Source organism: Pleurodeles waltl, chromosome 10, assembly GCF_031143425.1.
Source record: "Pleurodeles waltl isolate 20211129_DDA chromosome 10, aPleWal1.hap1.20221129, whole genome shotgun sequence".
NCBI classification, from domain to species: domain Eukaryota; kingdom Metazoa; phylum Chordata; class Amphibia; order Caudata; family Salamandridae; genus Pleurodeles; species Pleurodeles waltl.
In genome coordinates, this window is record NC_090449.1 from 496,389,299 (window position 1) to 496,410,545 (window position 21,247).

Genomic DNA, 21,247 nt, shown 5'->3' on the forward strand with positions numbered 1-21,247 from the left:
CTAAAGGGTCTCTGTCTCTGCACATGGGCCACTCCCCCCCCCCCCTATGGATGCCTGGGCCGGAGAAAGAAAAGAGGGGTCAAGGGCCGCAGGGTCACCCCAGAAGTCCGCCAGGGGCTCTCCTCAGGGCGTTTCCAGCCCACCGCTGCCGGCCCCCTGGAATCAGCTGCCTCTCTCGCAAGTCCCATCTTCTCCTGCCACCCCAGCCCTCATTATCAGCGGTGGCATGTCATTACTGCCATCAATCCCAGGGAGGCCCAGGCTCTCTGCCACCACCTGGATCTTCTCTTAGGCCCCAGGCCCCAGAACTGCCCACCACTCGCAACCCCAGGGGCCAGGAGACCTCTGCTGCTCCCCGCCGCCGATCGCTGCAAAATCTCCAAACGGGGCTGGCAGCGCTCCAGGCCCAGGCATGCCACCGGCTGACCCATACACTGCTCCCAGCAGCCGCCAGTCCCCTCCTTCAGGCAGGCCCACCGTCCCGGCCTCCAAGGAAAGGCGGCACAGGCGCCTCCTTGCCACGCTGCTCCTCCTCCCCCCTGGGGCAGCAGCACCGACCACAGGCCACGGCCCCAAGGGCCGAGGCTCCACCTCTCCTCCTCGCCGCTGGACGCAGTGAGATCTGTAGCTGGGGCAAGCACACCCCAGCTCCAGGCGCGCCGCAAACTGCTCTCGGCAGCCACCAAGGCCTGCCCACTGCCCACCTTGATCACCAAGGCCACGGGTAAGCCGCCTTGGAGGCCTCAGCCAGCGGAGCCCATCCGTGGCTTCACCGTGGCTTCTTCAATTAAAAGGCAGGCCACTGACCGCCCCCTCGCACTTTACAGATGTGGCCCCCCAACTAGGCAGGAGAGGCACAGGGACAGCGGGCCTCTCACCGGCGGATGACAGAGGGGTCTAGAGCACTCTTAGAGTGCGACTGCCATCTTGACGCCCGTGACCACGCCCCCCACAATTGTACATTTTTAGTGAAAGAACACTGGTGCTGGGGCCTAGTTAGCAGGGTCCCAGCACACTTCTTAGACAAGTCAGCATCAATATCAAGCAAAAAGTGGAGGGTGACTGCAACAGGGAGCCATTTGCCTACACTGAACTCCTGGGCATGGTGATCTGCCCTGCGATCGATCTGCCTCTTCGGGAGGATCTCCTGTCGCAGCAGCAGGGCAAATTACTGTACCTAAACCTGCGAATCCTCCATCTTCATGCTTGGTGATTGAGTTGCGGTGGATGAATGTGTTTGATCCTCCTCCCAAGTTTGTGGATGTTCTAGCAGCCAAGCATCCTTTGACAAAATCGTATACACCTGCCTTTGGGACAAGTTTGTGGCTTGGTGTTTAGACAAACAAGTTGACCTTCTTCAAGCCAAACTGTCTGTGGCTTTGCTGTTTGTATTGTCATTGGCCTGCCATTGTCCGGCACTGGGCGCTGTTGAAGGAATCTGTTGGCAATCTTGGCTTTTCTGCGGTTGCTGAATCAGCCTTTCCTCTCCGAGTAACCGATTGTGACTCTTTTCTTGAAAGGTTTGCAGCAAGTTTCCACCTTCCCCTTTCATTATGCCCCAGTGGGAATCAAATTTGGTTTTACCCTATCTGATATGTTCTCCCTTTGAACTCACAAATAACTGTCCTCTCAGGCGTTTGACGCATAAGGGTGTTGGTCTTTTTGATGGCCATTACAACAGCCCAGAGGATGAGCAAGCTCCAGGCCCTTTTGGTTCAACCACTGTATACAACCTTCTACCTGGACAAACCCATTCTTCAAAAGCATGCCTCCTTTCTACCTAAGGTGGTGGACCCCCCCCTTTCGTGTTGGTCAGACAATCACTCTTCTGTTCCGCGTACCCACTCCTCACCCCTTTAAGGAGGATGAGAGGCTCTATTGTTTGAATTCAAAGAGAGCCTGTAGTTTTTATATTGATCGTACAAAGCAACATCGTCTGAACGCTCAACTTTTCATTGGGTTCACTGGAATAATGAAGTGCTAGATTGTTGTTATTATGACTATTGTCTGCACTAATGAAGCAAAGGGGAAAAGGATGCTGTCCACCACATCTTTGTCAAGCCAAAGAGACTGGAAGTTGTCACAGCAAATAGTTATCAGAGATAGGAGCTGGTCACAAGAATTAAAAGGCCTGGAGCAGAACAAACAGTTTAAAAGGTTAGAAGAACAGCTGGCAAGAGGAAGATACAGGGATGTTAACTGAGAAGAGCTAAATAGGGAAGCCTGCAGCGGACTCCAAAAGAATGTAAAATCTCACAATGGATAGGGTTGGTTGTAGTGTACAGTACATTGTTTCCTTATGTAAAACACAACTCTTGTCTTTGGTAATGTGCTAATCCAAGGAAAGAAACTTGAAGGTGTAAATATGGATGGACCACCTCCTGCTGTTGGTTTCATGGAGGAAGTGGTCCGTGACCGGGGTGTGGAATTTTTAAAATCTACTTGGCCAAGGGACAAAATGCCACTGAGATCTTCATATCCTGCAAAATCCACTGGTCCCGTATATGCCCTACATCAATTATAAGGGTTGACAGAGAAACATTCAATATATTTTTGTTTTGTTTTATTGAAATCAATAAACAATCCAGTGCTTTGTAATAATTCTAAAGGAAAATGTGAAAAGTGATATTATCCGTCACATCCAAAAATATAGAAATTGTATAGGAATACAACAATAAATTACCTTGCATGGGAAGCTGCTATTAGACTCTTATTGACAATACTTTAATGCTTATTATATATGTGGCCTCTCATATCCGCTCACATGCGTTGTGCTTCCTGATGTAAGCCAGAGATTAATATCTCTGCTGGGGGTCATATTCCACAAAGCTGGGTCCTTCTAGCTTATGAATCAATAGGTCTCAGATAACATCTTGATTTAACTGTGTTCTTAGGGAGTTCTTACTGATATTAATTGCAGAAAATACACATTCAGCCTCTGCTGTAGATGTAGTGAATGTGAGCATCATATCCACAATCTTTAATATATTAGTCAATGTGGAAGGTTTTGTTGCTAGCAGGGTGGATTATGCAGGCAATATAGGAATACATTTGGTCTGAAAGCTTTTCATATGGGTTTTAATTCCACATAACTCCTACAATTGCCAACCTCTCGTCTGTAGTGAAAAATGGCTCAAAATGTTGAAGAATTGCCTCAATATCAGAGAACCCATATTTATAGAGTTCCTCTCTACTTTCTGGCCATAGAGTATAATCAAATGCCTGCAATTAAAATTTGCAAACCTCTTAATGTACTTAACCACATTGTCAATAAGCTCAATGTCACTTTGGATTATTGCTGCTGGTTGACAGTGTGCTGATAACTTTGTTTCCCAACCATCAGACATGGTTCTAAACTTATTTTCTTTGGGGTGGTACAGTTTTTTAAAGTGCTGCATATAGTCACCCTTTAGGCCTACTTGGGTCAATGCACACCTCTGTGCAGGAGGTGAAAATTGCAATAAAAGCAGTTCATTAGACTGAACGAATTCTGAAAGCTGAGTCACTGTTTTCAGAACATCTCTCAGATTGTAAAGGTTTGTAATAAATGTAAAGCTGGTTACAATTGAGATGGCCTTTTTTGCCTTAGCAGCAGAATCATCACTCCCAGCTGCAACCTGTCGTAGGTGTAGATCCACTGTCTGCAGGTTTTATTGTATGGCTGCCAAAGCCCTGGTTCTTCTGGATACCCATCTAGCCTGTTTAATATCAGTGAAATGTGTGTTTTCATCAATTATTCTTGACATTTCTTTGGCATCTTTTTGCCTCTTAGGACCATACCAGTAAAATTTGAAAAATCCATTCCAAGGTTTGTTCAAACTGACAAATCGAGGGATTGAATTTTACAGTGTCTAGAATCCCAAGCTGAAGCTTGTGAGCTACACAGTGGAACCACAGAAGAAAAGGATTATCTTTCTTTAGGAATACAGCAACCCGGCCTTTAGATCCCATCATAACTGCAGCACCATCAAAATTCACAGCTATTACTGATGAGTCTGGATGTTCTGTAGACCTCATACCTACTAAATCCAAAGATAACCTTTTGATTCCTTTAACTATACCATTGAGAACGCCTTGAGCATACACATGTTTGAGTGGAACAAGATCCACAAATAGAGTGTAGGGTTTTCCACCATTGACTGTTCTCACCAGCACAGTTTCCTGTTCAATTATGGCACTATCTGTGCTTCCGTCAGCAATATTGCAGATGAAGCGAGAATTTGAAACTATTCTGATGTCCTGTCGAAGTATATCTGCCTCACAACTTATAAACTCTGAGGCATTTTCACGGTTTACATAATTTTCTCCTAAATCCACACCTGCTTTCTTCATAGGGTTTCCATTCCTGGGGGTGGCTTATCTTGTTGTGCAATTAGGTAAGCATTGTTACAAAAGATGTTGTTTCTTTCTTGCTTTCTTCTTCAGTTTTTGCAGTGATTGCATGATAAGGAACTGCTCTGTAGGGACACTGGAATTTGAGGTACTCGCTGTAAGAGTCTGAGACTGCAAGGCCATTTCTTTCATTTCCTGGTGGTGCCATGAAACGCATGCCATTTGTGGCATACTAGTTTCATGAGCTTTGATTGGTTCAATGTGCAACTGGCCACATCCACTTAAGAATGCATTTCTACCTGAACCCGAATAGCTGACTGCTACAATAGGATATTTTTAGCAAATAGTGCAGTACATATTTAGTCCTTCTCCCTCATTACTTTCCTTCAGGGCTGGCCATGGCCAGGATTTCAGCCATTGAGACTGAAAAACGTGTCTTCTTATTTCAGCCTCATACTTTTGTTCTTGGTTATGTTAGGACTATGTGGGGTGGTACAACGCCAACCTCAGTTGGTTCATTTTGGTTTCCTTCTCCTGGGATATCTTTATCAGTGTCTTTACTTTTTTTAATCCAAAGTTGAACAGACTTTGTTGAGACATAATTGCCAGTCAACAGGGCAAAGTGATCAAGTCTGAGACTATACTTGATTCAGATTTAAACTCACTGTCCAGAAATGTTGAGCTGTTTATGGCAACAAGTGTTTTAGACAGGAGACTGCACTAATTCTTGATTCAGTTTTCCTCCTACACGTTTCCAAAGTTGTTAATAACAAGGGTTGAGGGTGCCTACGGCAATAAAACTACAATAACCTGCGACTGCGATTCATAGTGATTCTGTTTCATGCCAAGTTGTGAATACACTGAAGTCTGATGCTACACTGGCTGCACTGTAGACCTAGAAGCCAAGAAAAGATTTACACTAAGAACAAGGATCTGAGCTTTGGAAAAGTACAAGCTTACATAAAGGCAATTAAAAACTACCATTCGTGTTGCCATTTAAAAAAAAAAAAATATCTAAAACATAAGTAATTGTGTAATTGAAAAATGAATAAGATAAGTAAAGTACATGAACAGAAAGACAGAAGGAAAGGAAAAAAGGAATGAAAAAAGTTGAAGAATGAAAATGGGTAAATAAGAAGGAAAAGAAAGAAGCAAATAAGGAAGAAAAGGGAAAGATAAAGAAAGGAACGAAAGAAGGAAGGCAAAAAGGAAAGAAGATGGATGGAAGGAAAGAGGGTACAAAGTATTAAAAAATGGATACTAAAAACCAAATAATATCCCACCTATATTCAAATAAAAGTACTGCAAATTAAACACCATAATATTTGGGGTTTTTCTTGGGCAAAATATGTTATATTTATGTAATGACCATTGGTGAAACGGAGTCGAGGAATGCCACAAAATAGCAGCAATCCCCTTTATGTATCAATTATTTTTTATTAAGAAAGTCGCATAACAGAAGGGGTAATACACAGCTAAATGCCAACAGCCCCAAAGGGCTGGCACTGTGGCAATGTGAAAGTAGTAGGTGTACCCAACTAATGCTGACAACGTGGGGGCAGGCATCAATATTGAAACAAATGACGATTATAAAAAAGCAACAATCCTGTGAACAAACACCCCACCCTCCCTTCCTTCTGTGATTGTGAGCAAATATTGGGACTTGAGGATCAGTTATGTCCAAGAGTAGCATATGGTAGATGTGTTATCTCCAGGTGGCTTTCCACGATGATATTCATCAGGAGAGTATCAGTGGAAGGTAGCAACTGCAGGAGATTCAGGTAGACAAGGCAGATCAATTCATTAAATTCCATAGAGAAGATGCGTATGAAGGAGGCCCAGTCTGTGGAGCAGCCGTCTGATCTCTGATCTAGTGTGAGCGTCATTTTCTCCTCGCCAAGAATAACCCATAATGTATTTAGCCAGGATGTATATTGAGGGTTTTTATTGGATCCCCAAAGCGCAAGGATTACTTGGTGTGCCACACCTATTGCAAGTGCCACGTGTTGACCTTGGTGAGAATAAAGGGGGAATGTGAGGGGATTGGGAAGGCCAAGAATCGTGTAGACTGGGAACCTAGGGGTAGAATCTCAAATGCTTTGTCAATGTCATCAAGCACCTATTCCCAGAAGCATGAGAGTTTGGGACTGTGCCATAAAAGGTGAATTAGCGTGTCCATCCCCCACATCCTTTCCAGCACTCCTTAGAACGCGCAGGGCGCCACACACCTATTCCGGCTAGAGTTGAATACCAGTAAGACACTTTCTTATATGCTGTCTCTGTACTAGAGGTGTTGTGTGCGTGGCTCTGTGGTAGATATCTGCCCACTCTGCATCAGAGAGAGGCCTGCTGTTCTCCTCCTTCCTCCGTCTCTGCCCAGGTGTGCAGGTGGTGGTTGCTTCCTTGCTAAGGATGGCGTACAATTCACAGATCAGGCGCCTGTTGTTGTTCTTCAAGATTAACCATTTTTCAAAGTGTTCCAGAGTCCATTACATGTAGGGCCAGACAGAAGGCTGCAGCACCCAGTGACAAACTTGGAGATATTGTACCTGGCCAGTTTCTTCTAAGCCAAAGTCTGCTTTAAGCTGCTCAAAGGGAATTATCCCTTGGGGGTCAAACAGGCATCCTATCCGTTCACAGCACCCCTCCCACCAATGCAGAAACCAGTCAGGATGAAGCCTGAGTGTGACCTCAGGGTTGTGTAGGATTGTTGTCACTGGGGAAGGGAAGGTTGTCAGTCCCGCTTTAGCTGCCACTGGATCCTAGACTCGGGAGATGGTGCGGGTCACTGGAGAGGAATGGAGTCCCCAAGCTTATTTTCTTCTAGGGAGACAGTATTCTTTTTTAAATATGTGAGTCTGCCACGGGGTCCATGAGACACCAGTGTTTCTCAGTGAATGGTGTGCTCCATTCCACCAGAAATCGAAAGTGCGAGGCCTGAAAGTATCGCAGGAAAGAGGGCACGCCAAGGCCACCCTCCTGCGTCAGAGGTAAAGGACCTGTTAATGTACATGCGTTTTTTTTGCACACACCCCAACCCCCCTAAATAAAACGGTTGATAGCAACCTGCATGAACCAAAGTACTTTCTTAAGTGGAGTCAGCTGTAGTACCTGGAAAAGATAAAGAATTTTCAGTAGTGTGGTCATTTTGATGGCCACGATTCTGCCCAGCCAGGAAAGGCCCAAATGTTACCAGCCGTTTATGTCTCCCTTGATCTGTTTGGTCAGAGTGTTATAGTTTAGGGAGATCGTTTTAGGAATTGACTTTGCCAGATGGATCCTAAGGTATGAGATGTGTGTGGAGGCCCATTCGAATGAGAATTGTGTCCATAGGGCGGCTTCAGTCGGGGGAGAGACAGAGATTCAGAATTGATGATTTTTGTGTATTGACCTTGAAGCCAGAAAATGTTCAACGGTCTGAAATGCTGTAACCAGGGCAGGGAGGGAGGTTAAGGGATCAGTGATGGCCGGGATCACATCCTCAGCATAGAGGATGATTAGTTGGTGTTCTCCGAATGAGATTTCAAGAGTGGTTAAGTGAGCCCGTATGTGTTGGGCTAGAGACTGCATCTATGGGACAAAACAAAGAGGGGACGGGGGCAGCCCTGCCACATACCCCGACCGATAGAGAAGGGTGATGAGGAAAGCCCATTGGCATGCACTGTTTCCCTAGGAGAGCTGTATACACTCTAATCCAACCGAGAAACTGGGCACCAAAGACAGAGCTCTATCGTTTTGAATAGGTAGAGCCAGTGGACCCTTTCAAATGCCTTCTCCACGTCAAATGAGAAGAGAAGGGCTTTGCTTTTTGCATTCTGGATATTTTGTCCATCAGGTAGTAGATGCACCTAGTGTTGTCCCCACATTGGTGCGCCAGTATAAAGTCAGCCTGGTCTAGTGAAATCAGTCCTGGCATTAGTGGATTGAGACAGCACGCTAGCAGGCAGGCTCTTAAACAATTTGGCATCTATATTAAGGAGATTTATAGGTCTATAAGACCTACATGATATTGGGTCCTGACCTGGTTTAGGGATAATCATTATGGAAGCCTCTTACATAGAATCTGTAAGGGTACCAGAGGAGGCAAGAGTTAGAGTCATGTAAGGATTGGTGCTAATTTGTGACAAAAGATTTTATTATATTTAGGGGAGAAGCCATCCGATCCTGGGGATTTCATATTCTTTAAGCCGAGCAATGGCTGAAATTACTTAATCGATGCATCTGGGTTTATCTAGGGAGTCCGCTATGTGCAGCAGGAGCGGTGCTGGAGGGGTGGATGTAAGGTAGGCTGTGGGGTCCTTACGAACTCCCTGAGGTTCTGTGTGTAGTGTTATGTAAATATTTTTGAAAGCCTTGACAATCTGTGTGTCTGAGTATACCTCCTGTAGTAGGAGTGGGACAGATTACTCGGATAGTCCCAGATTGTCTTTTTGGCTCGTAGGCGATGAGCCAGAAGCTTTAAGCAGTGGATACTCCCGAGATAGAACTTATGCTTCAAGCTGACCAGTGCATATTCCGCTGTAAGTCTAGGCATTTGAATAGCAGGTGCGTGCATTCAAGCTCTTTCCAGACCCGGGTGTATGTTTTGTGCGCTGCTGAGTAGTGAGTATAGACTCTGGAGCTAGGGTGGCATGCCTGCCAAACTTCAGCCAGTCCACACTGTCAGCCAGCAGCAGCCTTGGGGTGATAGTGCCCCAGTTTGATCCAAGCGATTGGGCAGACCTATCAAGAACGTTGTCCATGACCAAGTTTAAGGCCCCCTCAACCAGTATTGTCGCGTCTGGAGTTTAAAGTAAGGGTGTTGAGAGCATTTGTGATGAATGTTTCCTTTCGGTCGTTTGGGGGCATATATGTTGGCTAGGGTGAAGTGCAGGGTCCCCAGGCATAGTCGGTATGCGATAAATCGTCCTCGTATCTCAGTCACCTTGGAAATTATGTTGCCCTTAAACTGAGAGGAGAACAGAATGGCTGCCCCTCTCCTTTTTGTATACTTGGTAGACCATAATTGTTGCGAGAACCACCGCAATTGCATACGGGGTACATCTTTTGATAATAAATGAGCCTCCTGGAGTAGGCATATATCGCGGCCTGATCGCTCTAGAAGGGAGAGGATTGCTCTCCATTTAGTAGGGTTATTTAGGCCTCTATCTCCAAGCCCAGAGGGGTGTGTGTCCAGGTCCCTGGTGTGCGAGGGGGTAGCCGGTCCCTCCCTCTAAGTCAGTAATCAATTTCCATATAGACTCTGAGGACTGCATGGAGGGAGCCGGGGTAGCTGCTCGTCCAAGGAGGGGCAAGGAACCAGATGCCCTTAAGATGAGTGCCGTTCAGTTGGCCCCACGCGGGCAACAGGCTATAGGTAAAGGTGTGCCTCTGGGTTAATTGCTCAGTGTTGGCACTGGCTCCTCTAGGGTGGGAGCCAGTGTAAGTCAGCAAGTGGGCTGTGGTGCCGAACTGCATCTTTATGGCAGGCCTGCAATTGACTGAAGCAAATCCCACACCGATTCCCCTGCAGCAGTGCCCCCGCCCGGTGTGAGAGGCCGGAGGGCCCACGCGCTGCATCGGTGCTGGCAAGTGCATAGTTACTACGCTGGGCCAGAGCCAGATTCTGTTGATAGGGAGGAAGGGCAGCTGGCTAGGCCCCCTGTCCGGAGAGCGGCCAGCCAAGGAACACAGAGTTCGGCAGAGCAAAAATTGGCGGTGCACCATCAGGGGAAACGGCCTTTATAACGAGGGCTGAGCCATGCGTGCCATTTCCACACATGTGGAACAACGCTTGCCTTAACCACACACATGCATGGTTAAGGCAGACAGCGGTTTAGCTGTGCAGATGGGCAGCTGGGGGAACAGGAAGGACCAGGAGAGGAAGCTCCAGATGCGGACAAGTAAGTGGGGCTTGTGCTGGGCTTTAGGGCTGGGGAGGGGCAGTTTACAGGGATGATTGTCACTTTTAGGGATCAGGGTGGGGGGCCTGTGGGCCTGCGTAGTTTTTGTCAGGGGGCAAGGTTTTAGGCCTCAGGGCCCGGGGAGGAGATGGGGTAGTTTTAAGGACAGGGCAAGGTTGGTTTTAGGCTCAGGGTGGGGGAGGGGAAGGGGTACTTTTAATGGATGATGCCAGGTTTAAGAGCTCAGGGTAGGGTGGAGGGGCAGTTCTAAGGGCTAGGGCGGGGTGGATTGCAGGGCTGAGGTATCGGTTGTTAGGACGCAGGGTGAGGGGGCTGTAGTGTGCAATTTACCACACATTCCTTAAGCAATCATGTTTTTTTAGTGAAATTTGTTTTAAAGGTGTGCATGGTAAAGTCGCAGTCGTGATTCAGACTGCGTGGTTTAGGATACTTGGTTGTATCATATAGCCTGCTGTCGGGCCACAATCCAGTTTCGCTGCACAGCTTTCCCCCGGCCTGCTACAGTGCAGTCAACTCCAGGCAGGGATGCCTGCAGTCCCCAACAGTTTCCACCTCTGCCCTGAGCCCCTGGCAGTCCTCCACGGGGTTGGGCAGGGGATCGGTGTGGCGTTCTTTGCTGTTCACTGCCCCCCCAAGCTGGCAGTAGGAGTTCCAGGCAGCGCACTCACCTTTCGACCCCTCTAGTTGCAACCGCGGGCCCGGAGTTGACACTCCTTCTTTCCTGGGTGTCCCAGAGATGTGATTCCCGCTCAGGGAATTGTTTGGCGGGTTCCCCGTAGAAACCTTGTTTCCCGGTTACAGGGAGCAGAGGAGGTTTCCGCTCGTAATCCAATCAGGCCAGGATGCTTCCGGATAGGCTGCCACTCATCTCCGCCACTCCCGCCACCTTGTTCCGCGGTGCGGCCAGGCAGATCTTGAGGTCACCCAGGTGCCAATACCAGGCTATTGAGGAAGGCTGGCAGTTTCAGCCGGTACTTGGTAGGAGCAGGAATTCTTTAGTTGGTTGAGGGATCTGCGTATACTTGGCAAAGAGGGCACTATGTTGCGCTGTAGATTTGGTGAGGATGGAGAGACCAGTGAAAGTGTCTCACCGAATCGCCATCTCAACCACGCTCCTCTGCCACAGTCTTCTTTAAAGCAAATTTACAACTGTGTTTGAAGGAGATTGAAAGTGATAAATCTGAAATGTCGCATGTGCTCACTTGTGTCATGCGATCACATTAGTCAACTCTGGTACTAAAATTCCTTGTGGCTTGTGAAAGAGAAAAATGCATCTAAAGTGGCTTTAACCAGAGGCTTAAGTATGCTAACCCTCTGACCCATGCGGCACGCTTGTAGTGGGTGGAAGCCAAATGGGAATGACACAGCAACAGACCAATGGATAAAAAGAGGTGGCCAAAAGCCCGTTTAAGTAAGTTTATATAGTACATAGGGTTTGGTGACTGTTTCATGCAATACATGCCCTCCAGTGAAGATTATATTTCATTTTCTTCATTTACGTGTTTCCTACTCAGTGTATTTTTATTTAATTTGTTATTTACGGTAACGTTACGAGATGGTACCAATCCTGGGCTTCCATTTACACTTTCCTGTATAACCGTGTAGGTTTGTCTAGTTGATTAACTTGTCAACAAGAACCACAACTCCTATAATTCACTATTTCGCTACATAACTCATTGTATTCTCTTTGACATAGAGTAATTTGCTAACTATACTCACATCCCTCCCTTGGGCTACCACATTTGTGATCATTGCTCCCACCTAGCTTATCTGATATTTGAGAACGCCGCCTTCATCATGTAGGTAAGCCCCAAACAAGATGAACTGTGCCTGTGTTCATTAAACAGCCATTGATAAAATAGGGTTGAGGGGACAGCCACGTTTAAATTGCACTGGTTTCAGTACTTGGCAGGACTGTCTAAGGTTATAATAGCGTACGCCAGACCCTGGACGGTGCTCAGCTATTGACATTATACTGCTGAGTGCTCTGTCTTTTTCAAATAACTATAAAGTCTGCCGGGCTGTGACTTTAACGGCAATAAGGCTGCTCAGTTGAATGCCGGGTCGCATGGCAGTGCACCCCGAAATGGGTGTAATTTCAGATACTTGCATGTTTCCCTCGTCTTCATTGAAAGTCAGTGTCACCACTCATAGCTGTTGAAATGTCACTCAAAATTACTCAAATTATGAAAATGTCACACAGCAATCCGAAACCTTGGTAGCTATGTTAATATTTCTTTAACTTGTACTTGCCTTTTAACCTGTCTTGCCTCATTTTGTTAAACTGTTATAGCACTCGTGATTACCTTTCACATTTATTGAGAATTATTTTTGTAATCTATACAATTATATTTTAAACTAAAACAGTAAAAAGGGATGAGAGCGAGCACAGCAGGTTTAAAAGAATCATAAACGTTACCGTCAAGTCTGCACTTGAAAACACAGCTGGGAAGATTTAGGGCCTCGATCCCCAACTGAGGTAGTAAATAACCGGTCATCTCCAGGGTGGGGGTTATAGGAGACCTACCTGTGGGCCGGCACACACGGGCCTCCCGGCGTAAGAGCCCGTTTACACAACAAACCCACATCCTGAGTTGAAAGTACCAAAGTAATATTCAAAAGCAGGACGAACAAAACTTAATAAGGCATTTCCACAACACGTGAAAAAAACACCTGATAGAGCCCCACCAATCCCACCCCACCACCACCCATATAACTGTAGTGGATTCCAGTTCTTCAATTAATCGTTGCATGCCCAAGTCCACTAACAAGAGGCTTACTAATAAAAAAAACACAAACACACACAAAAGGTAAGGGCTCGCAGTTTAAACATTAAGAAATGTGGCTCTCAAACGGAGCCCTTCTTGCGATGCCTGGACATCTATCCTGACTGCAGCACCAGGCGCGTACTGGCGCTAGGGCTTTACACCGAGCTAAGAAAGTTAAAAGCGGTAACATGCCAATATTTGGAAAACCATAGGGAGGGCTTTGAACCGAAAAAGATGAAAAATTGAAGCGAACACCACTCACGAGCTGGCACGGAGAGTATTTAAAAAGCTGTGTTAAACATGATGGTAATTGTATGTGGATTGGTTAATTTCTCTCTCTCCTGTCTGTTCGACGCCTCGTCAGGGATAGTAAGCGCTATGTAAAATACTATTCGAATAATGCTTAACAAAATAATCAGAGCACCCACCGCCAGATCCCTTCCACCAATGAAATGAAGCCATCACGAGCTGCGCCATGAAAGAAATGAAGATGACCCTTAATTACTGCTGCAGCGATCTCATTATCATATAACAGAGGAGTGTGGGATAGTGTGTGTGAGTGGGTGTGAGAGGTGGTGTGTGTGTGTTCGTGTACTCTTATTGTGTTAAGACATGCATGCTGTGTGAGCTCATTGCTTGTCATTCTTTTTATGGTGCGGACTATTAAATGGACCACTCTACTTTTACACCCATGCTATTTCACTGCAAAATAGTTCAATAAGGGTGGCCAGGCAGCCCCCAGAACGTGTGTGGCCCGGGAAGTGTATGATTGAGCGGTGAAAGGCCCAGCAAACCACAATTTGCAAAGCAAGCTAAATGAGCCATTCATTTTTAAGAGGCAGTAATCCTGCTCGGCACCGAGATAGAGACCAATAGGGCTCAGAAAAACTCTTCACAATAAACATGACTGGAAGTGGGATCTGGTGATTCAAGTCGTGAGGTGACAGATCCTTTTAGGTGACAGACTCTGCCCCTGCCGAATTTAGACTCTAAACATTTCAAGGTTCCTGCACCACTAAAGAGCTGGTGGTGCTGGGGCAGTCTCTGTCGCCTAATAGGATGTTTTCTCGTCACTGTCATGTGCTACTTGTAGAACGGCGCTGCCAGTCCGCTTTTTAGTGGTGCACAACCCCTGCTATTTGGTAAAGATTTGAAACAGCACTCAGGCCACACAGCACCAAAAATGAAAATACTGAAAACGCAAACCTGTCGTAGCATAACGCAAATAAGGCGGTGTAAACATGCATTACAGTAGTGCTGCGTCTGTACCTGGGCTAGTGTCCGTGCTGCCGTCACATCATAAAACGCCAATGCAAAACACCGTGATCGACCCGCACAAAGGTTGCATCAGTCACCCAGTGGGATTACCGCATGCCTGACGTGAAAAGGAGTTTGAATCCCTCAGCCGATGGAAATGGTATCAACCTTTTGATACTATGGCAGTGCTCATTTTTATGCTTCACGGCGGCCGCAAACCGCCTCATGCTGAGACACTGACGTTTCACTCATCCAGCCAATCACAGTCATAGGCTTCTAGGACATCAGAGGCCTCCAAAGGTTCCCTTGCTTTCATCCATAATTTTTGATTGGCTGTGAGCCCTAATGTGCCCACAGCTCGTACAATATTTGTGATTTAATGTTTATTTGTGCATCGGACAAAAGAGACATTAAATCTTCTTGCCCGTCATAAAGAACAACTTGGTTAGAGTGTTGGGCTATACGACTCCCACACCTCTGCGTGACACTGTTGTGTGGTGTTAAATTAGAATGCACTGTTTATGTGCATGCTTCGTAGTGGCCGAATGTTATTATTTGGGATTTATTCTACTGGTGTTACCCTTTTTCTTTTCCTCTACTGGACAATAGAATCTAGATGGTTTGGCTGTTTTTGACGGGGGAAGGAGGAGGGCACAGAACGGAGGAGTGGTGGTGGTGGAGTTGTCTCCCATCTGCATAAATCTGACACATAGAAGGGTTCATCTGAGGGGCACGCACCTGCGGAAAAAACACACACCCACACGCACGCACGCACGCGCTTTCTCTCTCTCATATTTTAGACCCCTTGCTACTTTGCAGATCAGTTCAGAAGCGGTAAGCAATAGCTTGGGTTCAGATAGGCTTCTTGTATATATTGAAGGATGATGATTTCTCTCATCAGTGTCCTAAATGCTAAAAACGTCTTAATAAAAAAAAATACAGTAACTTAAATATTCTGCGAATTCTAGATTTTCCTCTTTTCCATTTCCTTTATTGATAGTGTGGTGACTGCAAGTTGCTTCATAGCACGTGCTATGAAACATTTCACTGTATGCTAAACAAACACACACAAAGATTGATGTGTATGCTAGCCACTTCTAAAAGCCTATATATGTGTGAGGTATTGGTTCAGTTACATGTCTTTTCGTATCTCTCATCTCAGTAAATTGCTTCAAGATGAGTTCCCAGTGTCTGTGCAAGATCTAAACTCAAACCAACCTTTTGTACAGCGTACAGACAGTCCATCAAGAAGTTTTGCTTCAAGCTTTATATTTGTTCCCTGAGTTGATTTCCCTGTATTTTTATGTAGTACCTTTAGATTCATCAGAAACACTGGACAAAAATGGAAATATCCCCAGTGCTCCAACATTTGATGAAGCTGGTGTTCCAGAAACAAATGTGGCAGGTGATAAAGAGTTTTTCCCAAAACATGATTTACTCAAGGAGAGTAGATCTGAGAGCAAGGAAATTGACCAAGCCACTGCTCTGGTAGCAGTGGAGATGGCTGACGATGACATTTTACTGAAGCACATTTCCAAACCTCAGCAAGAACTTCAAGAAGGTATGTCAAATGTGTTTAAGCCTAAATCCCTCACTAGAAATTCTTCTGCCCTGGGATGTTGAACTCTGTTCACTTTATGAACTCTTGAGCCTGCTCTTTGCTTTTGATTGGTTACTGCTCCTTGCCGCCACTGTTTAGTTTCTGGAAGATTTCATCCTGGTGAAATCTTGAGTTCAAATATACTGCAGCTAAGCTGTCGTCCCATCTTAAAGCCTCTTATGTTTGTCTCAGCAACTTCTGTTTCATTTCTTAATAGTTGTACTTAGTCATCCAGCATTTAATCTTCTTGAGAAACACTTTCTCCACCACATGTTAAAAATTTGAATTACACCTTATAGTACCCCCACTCATGTTCCTATTAACTCTGTCTTCACTTGCTCCACTTCCACTGCTTAGGAGTAGACGTCAGGCATACTCTCCCTGGGTGCTCAGATCACTCGCAGCTGCCCTTTTTGTGTTTCCCTTGTTTCAAAGTCTATCTGTTATCTTGAAATAAAGTACAGTTTCAGCCTTTCACTTTCCTTCATTGTAATGTCATGTTTGCTATTTTTACTTAGTGTCTGCTGCTGTTGATCTGCCTCTTAGCTTCATCGTGTCCACTTTGGTTGCTACATCTTAATAAGTTGACAGCCACATACTTCTAACAGGGACCTGCCCATCCTGAACGATGGTGTTTGTCTTGCTTACACATTGTGCCTAACTCTGTAGTACACTGAATAACTTAGGCTTCGTTTTTTAGGAACATGGTGTCTTTTGAGCCAACAACAGTGCCCGTACCTGTTTAGTGTGCCTAAGTGCTCCCCTTTTAAATGCTGTCATTTTTTTAATCCAGATGTTTTATCCTTTCTGTCAGAGTGATAACATGCTTAAAAGTTTCTAAACAAAGAGCACATGGTACTAACCACAAGATGCATAATCTACTCCGAGTCACAGTGAGCTAAGATCAGGGTTGCTTTCTGGTTCAGTGAGCATTGGCTTTAAACCTAGTTTTACAACAATTGTTTTTTTCAAATCCATTCTGGTATTCTTTTACAGTCTTCCTGCTCTTTCCATGAGCTTCACTTACCCTTGCCTCACTACCTTGAATGTCACAGGTTCATTGCAAACGACTGCAGACCCAGGCATTGTTGGCAACTTCATTCTTGCTCTTGTTTTTTTGCATGCACAAAACCATTCCACTATTGTCTAGCTCTTACACCTTTGTTTTGGCAAAACCAGTCCACTATCTCTAGTCCTATTGAATCTTTCTATCACACCCATATCTCTAATATTATTGTTTGCCTTCTTCTGCCCACTTGGTGTTCTTTATTCTTGCAAGCTCATTGCCAGTTAAGGGTCTTATGGAACCAAAATGACCCGCCTTCCTTTGATGCTTTCTTTTCTTCTCTCCTCTCCCTCTTTCTGCCCCTATCTTTCTCCATCAAAAATTTTGTAACATAAATTGCATTTTCTGGCCATCCCAATACTTTTTATAGGGACATTTTAGGAATGCAATACCTTCTCCTACAACACTGTTAAATATGGATATTACCTTCTTGGATCAATATGTATGTTGATATTACATTTTCATTCCGTTCTCTCAAGTTGTACAGTTCTCCAATCATACAGAGAAAACATTTTACTTCTCGGAGGTATATTTTGTTTCCGAATAGAGCAACTACTTTGGTTTTAGAATATAAATGTGGCATTGACAAAGCTAATGTTGTAATTAATAGCTTGCCATTAACATTAATCACATTCATCGAATTAGGCAAAAGGTTTTCTGGCAAACTATCTTCTGACTGCTTGCCCAAAATTGATGATTAAACAAACTGGCCTTGGGAAGAAACCACAAGACTTGCAATCAATCTGTTCCACACATTTTGTTTGTGTTTTTCTCTTTCACATACCGTCCACATAGTCATGAAAGGATAACCTCATTCTGTGACTTGGAATTGCAAGGTTAACACTTCAGTCTTGCAATAAAAGCTAAAGTTTCCCAACATCTACTTAACTCTTAGTTTCCATGGGCTCCAAACACAGTGGCTTTCATCACTCATGGAATCTAAAAATGACTTGATCTTAATCATCTTAACTCCTGAAAGGACCAGGATGTACTCATTACCATACGCTGCTCTAATTTTTATTTTTTATTTTTTTTATTTGTTAACATGACACACTGATGTCCATCGTTGTAAGATTACACCTCACCTGTTCCTTCTACCTCTAAAACCTTAGTATGTCACATTGTTTTATTGAGAAGTGTACAACACTTACATGATAGTGCTTTGAAACAGACATTCAAACCCCACACTATTACTAACTTGTGGTTTTCCTTTATTTTCTTTAGTATCTTCAGAACCTACAGAAATAGTGGAAGATAAGGAAATTGAGTCAGAATCATTAGATGCTCATGCAGGTGCTATTCAAGCAGCATCTGACATCTCTGAGGGCGATTATTTACCTGAACAGAATCCAAGCATAGTGTGTGTCCCCGATGTCTTGGGATTTGAGGTGGTCACTTTACCATTGGAAATTGTGATTCCTAAGGATGCGTCTTTACAACAGAAGAATTTAAATGAAGAGAGTATCCCGGAAGGCTCAGGATTTGAGGCAGTTGCTGTTCCAAGAAGAACAGAGGATAAGACTTTAAGACATCCTGATTCAAATAAGGAGAGTGTCTTGGAGTTTCTAGGATTTGAGGAGACTTCTGTGTCTCAGGATGAGTCCTGGCCAGTGGAAAATTTAAATAAAGAGTGTGTCCCTGAAGTCCTAGGACTTGTGGCTGGTAATATTTCACTAGAAATGAAGATTCCTGAGGATAAGTCCTTATTGCAGCACAATTCCAATAAGGAGAGCATCGCTGACGTACTTGGAGTTGATGAAGAAGCTATTTCATTAAGAGTAGAAGAGTCATTGTCACAGCATAATTCAGACAAGGAGAGTGCCCGTGAAGTCTGTGGAATCAATGCAGATTCTGTTTTGGTAAAAACTGAACAACTTTCAAAGTTTAATCAGGAACATCACGAAGGTACAGTGGAGGAGATTTTAGTTTAAATTTTGCCACCCTGAAGTTCTACTCTCTGAGACTTTTATGCTTCAGATATGTCTTCTGTCACTCTCATAGCTCTTCTTTTCCCTACCAGCTTTAACACACACTTAGGCTCTTTCACGTGCCCCTTTACATCATTTCCATCTTCATCCTTACTATCCTTGTGTTGAAGATAGACGTTTGAAACGGTTGGCAGGCTTATTGCCTTTTTGTGTTATATCTGAATTTTGTTCTTCATTCATGCATGGCATGCAGTTCAATCTGCCACTTGATGCTGTTAGGTTATACCAAATGATATCTGAGCATTTGTGCTCCAATGTTTTAGTTCAAGCTTTCTTAAAAATGCTGGGCCCTGTAAGGACCTGTTCTGGGTATCTGGGTGCGGCATCTCCTTGCATGAAAGAGTTGATTGGTGTCCAGTATTTTCTTAAATATTCCAATAACTTTCACCTGAATGCTTTTTCTTTACATTTGATTTCAATTGTATGTCTTCTTCCTCACTTAACTGCATCATCCCATGGTCTTGAATTGACGTTCATCACAGTGAGTGCATGATAAACGTTTCCACTTTTCTTTGAACCTCTTGCATGATTAAACCTAGCCGATTACCTCACATATTATTTCTTTTTGTCGCACCACCAAGCCAGCTTCCTGCCATCCTTCATTGTCTCAGAGCTTCAGATCTCCTTCTTGCCTTCAATTGACTATGTCCATCTTGATGTTCTTCACCATTAAACTTATGGCAGTCTTTGGTCATATCACACTTCACTAACCTCTTTTTCCCACCAATTGTCGGGGACAAAACAATGATACTGGATTCTTTGTGATAAACCACCCTTGTCCTAAGGTTTTTTTTCCCAAAGTGGAGTACACTTCTAACTATATTGTCTATTACTTGTCTATGATGATGATTGTTTTAATCCGCCATTGCATGTTTTGACAGTATTGTAACCATACAGTAAAAATATTTGGTCTGTTCTTGTTTGGTTTGGATTTTGCACCAAACGAACCAGCATCCGATTTATCACAGGAAGTAAATGTAACATAGACACATTATAGCAAGACTTTGGAAGTCAGGCCTTCTTATCTAGTATGAGGATTACTTTCTTTTGGTCTGTGGTCTGGTCCCTACTACTAGTTCATTCTTCCATTAGGCGACTGAACAACTTTGCCTTGTATAGAGATGATAATATTAAACCCATCTAAAATTCTTCCTGTCTGATGGAGACTTCTAACCGCAGATGTCTTTTTTATTCCCCAGACTGGATTCAGAAATGTTTGCTCAGTCCACTTGCACAAAGGTAGAGGGCGTTGTCTTGCTCCGCATGCCATCATCCACACCGTAAGTGATGCTCATAAAGGCATCACCCCAGCGCAGTGACCCCAGCCTGGTTCTGGACGAGCTCCACCTCAATTATTGACTGAATTATTTTGATTGTTTTTTCCGAACTCAACCATTGTGCCTTTTTCCCCGTTTTATGCACTATGTCTCTGAACAAACCGACCAGTTTGAAGCCTTATGGTGTCTGTCACTGGCAAATGTTTATGACCAACCCCCAACTTGGTGTGTCTGTGGTGCCTGTAAGGTAACCACAGATTTGGGGGGTTACAGGACCATGAACCCGAAGGCCATCTGGGAGCAGCTCATGAAGCTTCTGGCTGCCTGCTACGTGACTCAACACCGCTACGTGGAGGCCTCGGGACCGCTTCCAGACTTGCTTTCATCAATCGTCGTCGCTATACCAGACTATTTTAGGTAAGTCCCATAGGAAGTCCCAGAAATAGAAATGTTCTTTTACTGCTCCCCATTGGTCCCATTCATGGAATGACATTGAGAAACAACACCACAGATCCAGGCCCCACTTCCACTTTGTTCCTCTGGAGCTGGAGACTGACACTTGGTCCTCTCCACACTTCCCCGTGTTTCCTGGAACCAGAGTGGCCCCTGTCCTACTTTGTGAGTTTTATGAAGCCTTGAGCCTCATTTTTGGTTGGTCCAACCCCTCTGGAGCTCCATTTGGGTCCACGTGTTCAGGAGAACTCCAATTAGGGCTTTACCTAGGGGTCTGCCCTGGCGCAAGTCGGGCCCTCAGGAGCTGTGGTGGATCTGGATTGGCCTCGGTTGCTACTTCAGAACCTCCTGGGGTAACAGTTCCAGTGGTGCCGTTCTTGGCACCACTAATGCCCGTAATTGGTGCCGAACCCATTATGATTCCTGACTCCGATACACAGCCAGACCGTTGTTGCCTAACGTTGTTTTCAGAACTGATCAGGCCCAGAACACAAATTCAAGGAACACGAAGGGAGGGGATGTGATGATCCCTATGGGTATTCTGACCCCTTAGCAGAATCCAAGACTGATGGCACATGGTATGAGGACCTGGCTAATGGCAGT

The 21,247-nt window shown here is 44.8% G+C and overlaps 1 protein-coding gene across 36 annotated transcripts in view; it reads left to right on the forward strand.

The window, feature by feature from the left end:
- Positions 1–21,247, forward strand: part of MAP4 (microtubule associated protein 4) — a 1,914,856-nt gene that overhangs the window by 1,051,062 nt on the left and 842,547 nt on the right. For 33 of the 36 annotated variants that reach the window (XM_069210826.1, XM_069210834.1, XM_069210837.1 and 30 more), the window contains 2 exons: positions 15,570–15,821; positions 18,151–18,831. The exons of 2 other annotated variants lie outside the window; for them this stretch is intronic. In XM_069210826.1, coding sequence (XP_069066927.1) covers positions 15,570–15,821; positions 18,151–18,831 — 933 coding nt within the window. The remainder of the gene's footprint in view (positions 1–15,569; positions 15,822–18,150; positions 18,832–21,247) is intronic. One more of the 36 variants, XM_069210863.1, reaches the window with a different exon arrangement.